At 36.3% G+C, this 11454-nt stretch overlaps 1 protein-coding gene across 5 annotated transcripts in view; it reads left to right on the top strand.

Moving 5' to 3' along the window:
- Positions 1-11454, top strand: part of LOC117178286 (sphingosine-1-phosphate phosphatase 1-like) — a 102612-nt gene that overhangs the window by 30929 nt on the left and 60229 nt on the right. For 3 of the 5 annotated variants that reach the window (XM_033369650.1, XM_033369648.1, XM_033369647.1), the window contains exon 2: positions 9208-9735. In XM_033369650.1, the coding sequence (XP_033225541.1) occupies positions 9264-9735 (472 nt within the window). In that variant the 5' untranslated portion in view covers positions 9208-9263. Of the gene's footprint in view, positions 1-3183; positions 3203-9207; positions 9736-11454 lie in introns of those variants that run through there. The other 2 variants (XM_033369649.1, XM_033369651.1) reach the window with 2 other exon arrangements.

The raw sequence follows: 11454 nt of genomic DNA, 5'->3' as shown, positions 1-11454 counted from the left end.
GCTCCAAGGAGATTATGTTGAAAAATAAAAAAAAATTTACCCAAAAAAAATTGTTTTTATACTTCATTCTAAGGACTTATTGAACTACCCTCGTACTATAAAGCGCAACATTTCATTTGCTGTTAAAATAGTCTCGCAACTGTATAACTTGTGACTCACACAGTGGATATCATTGGAAAACTGCTTTGTGACATCGATCACTTGCTGCAGTTTCTGGCCTGAACTAGCGTACAGCTTCAGGTCATCCATTTAAGTTAAAGTTTTAAAGTTAAAAAGTTTTTGTCAAACCCGGTAATAAGCATTGAATAGAGAAAAATTAATATTTTCAGATGTCAGCTTAAAAGTGAAGATTATTCTATTATTTTGAATACGCGATTTTTCCGTCTGTCTAAAATGTCATCATAAGAATTGGATATCTCAGAAACCAATTTATTTCTATTTCCATAGCGACCGCCACAATGTTTCCTATTCCCCAAAAGAGAACGTGTTTTCAATACATGTAATTCCTTCTAATTATACCGACAGATAAACTCACAGAGATGTCTTCTAATCCCCAAAAGTGTTCATATTTTGAGATTATTTAATTCCTTCTAATAAGTTCACAAAATATGTGTAATAAATTGTTGTAATTCCTTCATGTGGCAAATAAGTTTTGAAAATTTAATTTTAATCAATTTTCACTTTTTCTGTTCCCGTTGGGGAATTTTTAGACGGAGGAAAAATCGCGTATTTATAGGAATACAAATTCTTAATTTTTCCGAATTCAACGCTTATTGCCGGGAATGTCTACGTTTTTAGACCCCCTGAATCCGAAAAACAGGTTTTTACGGATGTGCCTGCCTGCCTGTCTGAATGTCTGCCTGTGTCTGACACTTGAAAAAATGTATCTGTTATATTAGCCTTTGTTACAATCGTTTAGTGTCCTACACTAAAGGTAAAGTACGTTGGCCAGCCATTTTGGATACAAATTCAGAAAGTTCGCGCATTTTCAATATTTTTGAGACCGCTTTTTTTCAAAAATTCCAAAATTCTCTGTACGGATATTCATAGTAGCCAAACAGTCGAACAATTTATCATAATGACTTTTTTCATAAAACCAAAAATGAACAAAGTTATAGCATTTAAACATTTCAAAATGTACGTCGTTAAATAGCTTATTTGTGCAAAATAAAATTATCTTTGCAATGAGGTCAACATTTAAGGGCATTTTACACTTAGAAAATTATGGATTTTACCAGTTTCAGGTCCCTTCGGCTTTTTTCCTAGAATAATAAATATTTTGTTTTAAAAATGTTGTACATGATAGGGAACATGCTAACGGACGTCCCCGCACACTTTTTTTGTGGGTTGATTAAACAAATTTTAATTTTGCTAAATTTGATTAATTTGTGTGGCGCCTAGGAATTAGTATCGATTTTATCAGTGTTAGATTCCCTCGGCTTTTTTCCTACAATAATAAAGATTTTGCCTTCAAAATCTGATGAATGTTAGCGAACACGCTAACGGACATCCCCGCACACTTTTTTGTGGGTTAATTAACAAAATTTTCATTTTGCCAAATTTGACGTGTGTGTATTTCGAGATTATGCGTGTTATAATTCTCTTCCATAATTATTCTTGAGTGATACCCACAGCATCGGTACGACAGAGACCTACATTATCAGAATGACAGAGAGATGAAAAACGATCCTAACCTCAAAATAGTGCCCATGCATAAAATTTTTATATTGCGCAATAAAATTTTGTTGTTATTATCACTCAAAAAAGAGTCCGGCGACGTCCGTCATGATATTTTATAGCATCTGCGAATTCAGTTTTAAGACATTTTCATTTTTGTGGGAAAAAGCCAGGGGAACTGTACCCGATTGACCACACGACGAAGTATCACATGTCCTTAAGGGCATGTGACACAGCTAAATACCTATATGGCCGACCTCACTTTTTTCAAAGTTTCAGCTCAATATTTTATTTACAAAAAAAGGTCTTAGGTTCAAAAAAATATTCAGTGAGCTGATAACGTGAGGTCGATAATATAGGTATTTGGCTATGTCACATGCCCTTAAGGGCATGTGATACTTAGAAAGTTGTCGATTTTACCAGTTTTAGGTTTCCCCGGATTTTTTTCTCGAATAATAAATATTTTGTCTTAAAAATTTGGGAAATGATAGCGAACATGCTAACGGACGTCCCCACACACTTTTTTGTGGATTAATTAAAAAATTTTTAATTTAGCAAAATGTGATTAATTTGCATAGCGCTTAGGAAATAGTATCGATTTTTTCAGTGTTAGATTCCCCCGGCTTTTTTCCTAGGATAAGAAATATTTTGCCTTCAAAATCTGGGAAATGATAGCGAACATGCTAACGGACGTCCCCACACACTTTTTTTGTGTGTTTTTTTTTATCAAAAAATTGTTGATATTGCTAACAACGTGCGTGTATATTTTGAGATTATGTGTGTTACAATTCACCCGAGCGTTGCTTCCAAACTACACAATATTTTTGGCCGAAAAGTTTGGAATAACAAATAAACATAGTAACTAATCTCCCGGAACTAACCTTATTTGCAGGCAATTAAAAAAGTTAAGTCCGTTATGATATTTTATAGCATCTCCCAATTCAGTTTTTAAACACTTTCATTTTCGTGAGAAAAAAGCCGGGGAAACTGTAAGTATCACATGCCCTTAATGAACGCATAGTAGAGTGATGCAAGGGTCATATAATATTCATATAATAGTCATATTGTACCCATCACATACTGGACAGGAAATGTGATTTACAATAGTTAGCCCTTTTTAAAATTTTGTTCAATGTTTTAACACTTTTTTTAATAGATGAATTTTCTTATTATATTTAATTTATAATTATAATTATATACTTATATATTATTCTGGAGTTAAATTAAAAATATTTGTTTGGAGTATCTCATTCCATTTATCAGATACATTATATTCATTGATATTTTAAACTTTAACAAAAGGTCAGATATCTGAAATGATCGAAACTCGTATATTCTAAATTTCTAGCATTCGCAGCATTAATGTCAAAATACAAATTTTTAATTTTAATCCCTTTCAGCTGGTCTACTTGGTAGCCTAGTCGCCGGTATAAATAGAAATTCTGTAGACAGAGTATGGAATGGAGGCGTCGAATTATTACCTAAAACTAGCTGTCGTCCCTCCGCTGTGGCTATTCTTCATCTGGTTATTATAATTATTCTGCACTTAATTTTCGTTCGGTTTGTTTCTTGGTTGAAAAAATAAGTGAATAATAATTAAAAAATAAATAAACATACTACATCTGGTTTTCGGATCATTTATTGGCATGTAAAATTATTGTGGACCTAAAATGATTTTCCAATAATTTTTTGACGATTACATGAATAGTGCTTGGAATAATTATGGAAAAATTATATAAATTATTAATATAAAAACATTGAAATAGTTATTGCAAAAAGTAGAAGATATTAATACCTTTTTAGTTTCATTATACCCACATTGTTAAACGAAGTTTCTTTAAATCAGCTAGTAGAAAATAGCGCCGGGAACGGGAGCTAATAAAATGACCGTGAGATAGGTCATTATGAAACGGTGGATTCATTTAATTTTTATATGCAAAATCAATTTATTTATATAATTTCCAACAAATGATTTATTTTCACAACTGTTTACCCCTGTAAGTCGTAGGAATTCTGAAAGATTATTTTCTTCGGGATATTTAGTACTTTAAAACAAATAATCTGTTAAAAAAATTTGTTTCCTGTAAATAATAAAAAAATAGTATTTACTGCAATTGATGACACGAACAACGAATGGTCAAAGTAATTTTTTTAAATATTTAGCAATTGAATACTTTGTTCTGAATTTTGAGGCCACGCGTTGAATATTTTTGTCTAATTTTTTGCATCCCTCATCTAAATAACCATATTTGGAAGCAAGCAGAGCTATTTTTACGATAAAATGTTTATATTTTTTGAACAATGAGAAAGGAAAGAACAGTAGTAATAATGCGCAGTGTTAGCTAAGTATGCTGTTTAATCTACATTTTAATTTTAAATAGGATACACGTATAATCTAGTTAGGCTCTGTGTGCTTCAAAAAATGAGATGTAGATGACGTATGCAAGAAATGATTCAAAAATATTCAACCCTTCGGCCTAAAAATTAAGAACCGAGTACTACATTGCTAAATATCTTTAAAGAAAGAACTTTGACCATTCGTCGATTGTGTGATCAATTGCAGTAAATAATATTCCGTTAAATCGGTGCACGGTAAGGGGTCTCCTTCTAACGTGAATACGTCTACGTATTGTAGTAGGATTTTCTTTATTTGTTTTTTGATTTCTGGTTCTATGTAGATTAGGTTCAATTTATCTTGCAGTTCCTTAATGCGTTCCATTTAATGATAATGGGTAGAATTATTAGTGCTATCACCCCCTTTTTGTTCTGAAACTACGACTCGTGTTTTTATAGATGCTATTCTTTCAAATAGAATTGTTTGAGGGATTTTGGCTGGTGTTTTTTCATAATTATGGTATGTTATGATTAGTTCTTTATTAGAAATAGTGTATATGCCATGGGGGACCTCTTTTTGTTCTTCTGTCCATACTGTTTGGTACTCCTCAGCTTCCATCGTTATTTTGCAAATTTTTGTTGTGTTTCCGGATATGTAATCACCTTCGAAATGTAGTGGTAGTTTATATTTTTCAATAACTAGGTAATTTCGAGTTATGGCATACCTTGGATATTTGTGGAAAAAGGTGAACCTATTATACCATCTTCTATCAAAGGAAAATTGTCTTCTATTACATGGAACAATTGTTTTCTTTCTCAGTAGATTAGGTATGTTGCTTCTGATGATTTATGATGGTCATCTCCCATGGAAAATTTTTTGTTGTATTTGATTGTTTTTTGGTCCGGTTGTAGAAAGTTTCGTTTAATTAAATTGATGGCTGCTCCGCTCTCTATTAATAGTCTGTAAATTGTTCCGTCTATTCGTTTTCCATGGATTGATTGCAGTCTTCCACAAAGTTTTGACACTGCTTGTTCCTTGTATTGGTTCTGCTCTGCTATCTCTTCTTCTGTTATTTCCACTTGTTTAAAATATTCTTCTTGGTTTTCCTGAATTGTCTTGATTTGTGGGGGTCGATTTTGTGCTGAGCCTGGGTGAAAACCCTGTTTTTTACTATAACATTGGGAGGCGAAATGTCCGATTTTGCCGCACTTATGGCAACTTATTTTAGATCTTTCGTCTTGCGGGATGTTCGCGTTGGGTACCTTGGGCTGATTCGGTATCGTGTTAGCCGAAGGCCTAAATACTGTAATTCGAGGTTGAAATTTCAATGGCTCTCTAGGCTATTGGCTTTGTCTAGGCAGTTGGCTTTGTCTTAGTATCCTATCTTTATTATTTTCTCTTTGCCAAGTCTCTGCTTCTAGGGCTTCCTGGAGTGCTTTATTCAGGGTCGCGGGTCTCATGGGTCTAAGTTGTGATGATATATCATCCCTTAAATTCATTACAAATCTTTTAATCGCGCTGTTTTCTTCTATTTTTAGAGCCATTTTCCTTTCCGTCCCAGATGGATACTCTGCCTGTACCGCGTATACTAATTCGTTATAAGCGGCTCTGAACAATTGGATAAAAGTTTGTACGGTGTTTCCACCCTGTCTAACTGTGTCCAATTTAGCTCGGCACAGTTCAATCGGGCTTTGTACTTCTAGGTTTGTTTCCAAAGCTAAGTATAATTCTTCAAAACTCCCTATTGGTGTATGCCGTATAGCTTGTTCGGAATAGTCTTTAATTTTTTTAGTTACCACAAAATCGAGCAATAAGTCTAGTTTGTCACAGCGTAAACGGGCTCTTTTTACGCTTTTTATCCACTCGTGAATACCGGCATCATTAGTTCCATTCAGTATTTTTATTGTTCTAATCATATCCTTCGCTGGTGAGAAGGAAGTGATTGCAGGAGCTGTTCCAATTGGCAGCTCATTGGGCCGTTCTGTTGCCATACTCCTTAGTAGTTGTGGATTCGTGGGTGCGGGTTTCTGTCTGTTTTCTGGCGCAGGAAAGTTATAAGGTCGTAAGGGTTGTTTTATTCCTATTCCAGACATTTTATTTTCCAAATTTTCGGAATCTGAATCGTCGTCCGTAATGAGTGCTGAGTTTCTTGCTACTTGCTTAATTTCTCTTCTCCTGCTGTGATCCTCTTCGTTAAGTGTGCTAAGTTCTTCCTTCATTCTGGTATTATCGCGTATTAATTCTCGCATTTCCAATCGTAATTGTTGGATGGGATCCAGGTTTAAAAAAGAATCGGATGCTATATAGGTCGGCGATGTTGCTCTCGACTGAGCTGGAGTTTTGTTGGGGGAGGTCATTGCTATGTGGAATAAAGGTAACAAGTCGCGCGATAATGAGTTCCTGAAGCTGCGGTTGATTAGACGATACACTTATAAAAGCCCTTTTCCGGAGTTCCTCGACACGGTTTCGCAGTCACTTATGCAAAAAATACGAGAGCTCTGGGCGTCTCTCGGACCATAGAGCATACAGTCGTGACATGTAATCTCCTCGTTCAGGGCCATCTGCTATCCTAGCACTCTAGCAGGTAATAATTGAGTCGATCCGCCCACATAAAAGTCTCGTTATTCCGCCGATCCATCGCATTGACTCCGCCTTGATTGGGGCCCCCAACTCTAGGGTGGTCAACATTGTTATCTTACCTATTGTCGTATTATTGTCGTTCCCACAAGAGGCTAGGAGAGGTTTATTTCGTTCGTGATAGTTTGTTTTCGTTCAAGTAATTTGATGCATGAAGAGATTAAAGAGTGTATGACAGGTTTAGAGAAGGTGCAAACGAAAAAAATCATCGAAATGGATTTCGTTGACGAAGACAGCATTGCAAGTTTGGATGACCTACTATGGTCCAGTTTTGATGCCTCTAGACTCAAACTGAAAGGCCTATGACAAAGCCACCGAACGCGTCCTCGGGTTACGTATATAGTGTCCCTGTACCAAGGGTTTCTGCTGAATATGGTTACAAAAAATATAGGCAGTCGCGGACAATTGACCAGGGTTGGACCCGAAGGAGTTAACCCCCAAGCGGAGGTGTGAAAACCGTGCCGAAAGCTGAATGGCACCTGGGTGGCGTGTCTAGCACGGTGACTTTAGGATACCAGGCGCAGGGCTCTCGAAAATGGGTCGACCAACAATCCCGACCACTCTAGAGTTAGGGGAACGAATGAAGAAAGAGTCAATGCGATGGATCGGCGGAATCTCGGGACTATCTCTAGCACTTTGCTATTCCGAGCGGTACTGTCGTGGCAAGCCTGCAAATTGAAAGTACAAGCCACTCATGTATTTTACATGCATGATCTTAAGATCTATGCTAAAGACAAAGAGCAACTGCATATAGCTCTAGGGATTGTCGAACGATAAGGAAATAGGAATGAAATTTGGGTTAGACAAATGCGTAAAGGTTTATTTGAAGCGAGGAAAACCTAATGACATCCCTGAAGACCCTGAACTCGTCGATAGAAGCGCTATATGACACCTTTGCAGATTTGTTCTTTCGAGTTGTCGGCGAGGAACAAAATATCTGCAACGAACATGCTTGTCATTCCGGTAGTACTCTATTCATTTGGAGTGGTTCCATGGACGAAGAAGGAGCTCAGATCCCTTGATATCGGGACACGAAAGGTTATGAACATGAACAAAAGCTTGCATCTTAAGTCTTCTGTTCCACGACTCTACATCTCACGCCGTCAAGGTGGTTGCAAAATATTGAATCTTGAATGTCTTCACAACATGATTATTCTGAGTATAGCACATAGAGTGGCAAATGGAAGGGACGTTTTTCTTAAAATTTTTAGGAAGCACCAAGGAGTGGGCAAAGGAGTGTTTCTGTACAAAGCAGCGGAGGAAGCTGCTGAAACACTCGGACTTCACTCCAATATTTGGGATGAGCAAAATGTATCAAATCTGATCTATCTCGAGTACTCATTCCTGAAAGCCCGGATTAAGAATACACAGGAGAAAAACTTCTTTGAAGAGCTTCTCGATAAAAGGATGCACGGCATCTTCCACAGAAATGTGGAGGATCAGTCAATTTCGTGTGAGCTAACTTTTGCTTTCCTTAAATCACTCGGACTGAAGTCTCTTACGGAGGGTTTCATTTTGGTATGTTAAGACAGTGTTATTTCAACCTTAACATATCTTCGCCACATTTTGAGCCTAAAAATTCCCGATAATAGCTGCAGCTCGTGCGATTCACACCCCGAGCATCTAGCACACATACTATCTAGTTGTCCAACTTATGCGGGAACGATCTACATCCAAAGGAACAATGCGGCACTGAGAGTGCTTTATTACCATCTCTGTCACTCTTACTCTACCTCTTAATGCTCCTAGTGAAATAGAATCAATTGTCGAGAATGAGAAGTGCCGCATATAATGGAACTTTATATTCTCGACAATTGTTTCTGTTGCACCTTCGAGGCCTGAGATAGCTCTTCTTGACTTCGTGAAGTGCATCATGTTCGCTGTCCGAATTTTCGGTACCAGCTGACAAATACAGCATAGCCAAGGAAAATGAAAAGAAAGAGAGGTATGGAGACCTTATGTTTGAGTTACGACGAGTGACCCCGGAATATTCTGTTAAACTAATCATCCTTATCATCGGCGCTCTTGTAGGTGCCACGTTTTCACTGGTTAATATCCAGAAAAGCATCCCTGCGTGTCAATAATATGCTAACACTTGTGGGAAAAATACAGAAAGCGCTCGTCCTTGGGTCACTCCGTGTCCTAAGGGTGCACGAGCCTTTTGCCGGATCGTCATATTGACTCTGTCACAGACTGTAACCACCTATCTCACGGTCTTGAGACGTGGTTATGATTGAAATTTTATAACGATTTCGCTGGGATCGGGTGCAGTTTTTCAGATTATCATGCGCTCCCGACGAAATCGCGCACAGTGTGGAATCGGCCATTTTCGATGCCTGTAAAATGTGGGCAGATAAGAGTTTTGCATGTGTGTGTAAAGAAAATGATCTTACCATCAAAGTACTCATCGGATTATTCACAATTTTAGCGATGGACATGCCTAGTTAAATAAATTTATATTTTAAATCTAATTCTCGCAAACTCTTTTGAATTAAAAACAAAACATCAATTTCAGTGAGGTCTTTAATATTTAACTTTTATTTTTTATTTATTTTCAGGCTTTGAGTGCATAATGAAAATTCAAGTAGACGCCGAAATTTATAAACCATAGAAAATGTGGGAGCAAATGACAGAATATTTGAAAGACCCACACTTAGTTGCGAAAATCCAAAATTTTTTTGGGGTCGAAATACATCGCAATGCGAATTTTGAAGCGGAACAGAAAAAAGTAGAGAGAGGAACATCTGATCTCAATGAAAAAAAGAATGGCGTCAATATTGCAAACATTTATATAAATAGATATCTTGCAAATGAACCAAGTTCTAGTGACGAAGAAGTGGCATGGAAAGAAATTTTACATAAGCGGAAGGATTATGATTCCAGCAGTGGAGAAATCACGGCTACATCAGATTCCGAGCCGCACAAAATTAGAATCAAAAATCACTTTTGGTATTACTTGTTTATCTTTGGCACTGAACTAGGAGATGAAATTTTTTATTGTTCTTTTATACCATTTTGGTTTTGGAACATAGATGGTGCAGTTGGACGTAGAGTGGTTCTTGTCTGGGCCATAGTTATGACAATTGGTAAGATAAATATGTTTGATATTACTATATACTGTTAGAGCAGTAAAAAGTGCAATAATATTGATAACATAAGCTCAACTTTCACATTTTTATGATAAAATGGTTTATCATATATAACCGGTCAAGAGCATCAGGAATTCAATCAATTGTTTGATTTACTCAAGTAAACTATTTTCTCGTAAAAAATGGCTAAATAGGGTGTTTCAGTAGAACCATAGAAGTGCCAAAAGCAAGTTTTTTTCAGGAGAGCAAAAAAACTTTCTCAAAATTAGAATTATATTTTAAATAAAAAAAATAGAAATATATCGTCAAAGATCGTCGTACGTTGTAATCATGTAAGTGCCATGAAAAATACTGTTTTTTTAAAACTTTAATTAACATCAAATATATTAGTGAAGCACCAGAAACATGCTACAAGACAAATGGAAGACTCAATAGTGAAAAAATTATAATTCTTTTAATTTTTGAAAACTTTCAACAAAAGTATTTTGTCATTAAATATTTGAATATATTTTTCAAAATTATTAAGGGGGTAGTATTTGTTCAAGGACCCTTTTTTCAATAATTTTTTTGCACTAATTTTTAGTAGACATTTGCAATTATTATGTTGTAGGACATAATTTTGACTAACGAAAAAAAAATTGTAGTAATTTTTTATTAACATCCAGCTGAGAAATGGGCGATCTGAAGAAGCCATGTGAAAAAACGGTTGCCATGATATCTCAAATTCGGATCATCTGAAACACAAAAACCTAATTGGTTCTTAAAGAGTCCATAAGTAGCTATTGTATGACCCTCAATCATTAATAAATATTGATAAATAAAAAAATAGTGAATTTCTAAAAAAAAAATCGTTTTTTTCTCCGAGTGTCATGTGATAGCCAAGCCTTTTACGAACATTTAAAAAAAAGTTGAACGAAATCGGTTTATTAGATCGGTTGGAATCGTGGCGACCACACCAAAAAAGTGCGTTTCTAGAAAACGCCTTTAAAGTTTTTAAGTACGAAAAATTGTGCGCTGCAACCGCTCGAGGCCTTGCTGAGTAATTTTTTTGACGACCACTTTCGATACGCCCTGAGGTAAAAGAAGGTTTCTACATTATTTCTAAGGGTATATGGTGACTGAAATAAAAAAAAAGAGAGATGCACAAACAAAGTGCTCGAGAAAAAGTGCACCAGGCTGCTGGGAGTACCTGCTACTTGACAGGTGTGCCAACAAAGACCCAGCAGCCCATCAGCGCATCCTGCCAATGGCCTTGATTGACTATTGGAAAGCTTTTGATTCGACCTCTCACAGACTCCTCATCTGTCTTTTGGAAAGCTTGAAGGTTCATCCATACATAGTGAGATGCAGAGAGAGAGAGAGAGATTCATGCCCCTTTAGAAAAGAAAATTTACTATCTCATCTAGAAATTATCGTGTGACAAAGAAAGTTGCTGAATAGGCGGCCGAAACTCTTGGCCTGAATTTTAACATCAGAAGTGAGAAAAGTACAGTACTAAATTTAGATGCCTCACTTCTAACAGCCAAAGTAAAGAAAGCAGAGGTTAAAAATTCGGCCAACAGCTAATCGACAAGAAAATGTATGGAAAATTTCACAGAAATGTAAAAGGTGAGTCCTCGTGGAAGGAGCAAACTTTAGCTTTCTTTAGATCATCAGGACTTAATTCAGGTATAGAGAATTTCATTTTCGCATGCCACGATGGTGTCACTTCCACGT

Source organism: Belonocnema kinseyi, chromosome 8 (assembly GCF_010883055.1).
Source record: "Belonocnema kinseyi isolate 2016_QV_RU_SX_M_011 chromosome 8, B_treatae_v1, whole genome shotgun sequence".
Classification (NCBI taxonomy): Eukaryota; Metazoa; Arthropoda; class Insecta; order Hymenoptera; family Cynipidae; genus Belonocnema; species Belonocnema kinseyi.
This window is presented reverse-complemented; position numbering and strand designations above follow the sequence as displayed.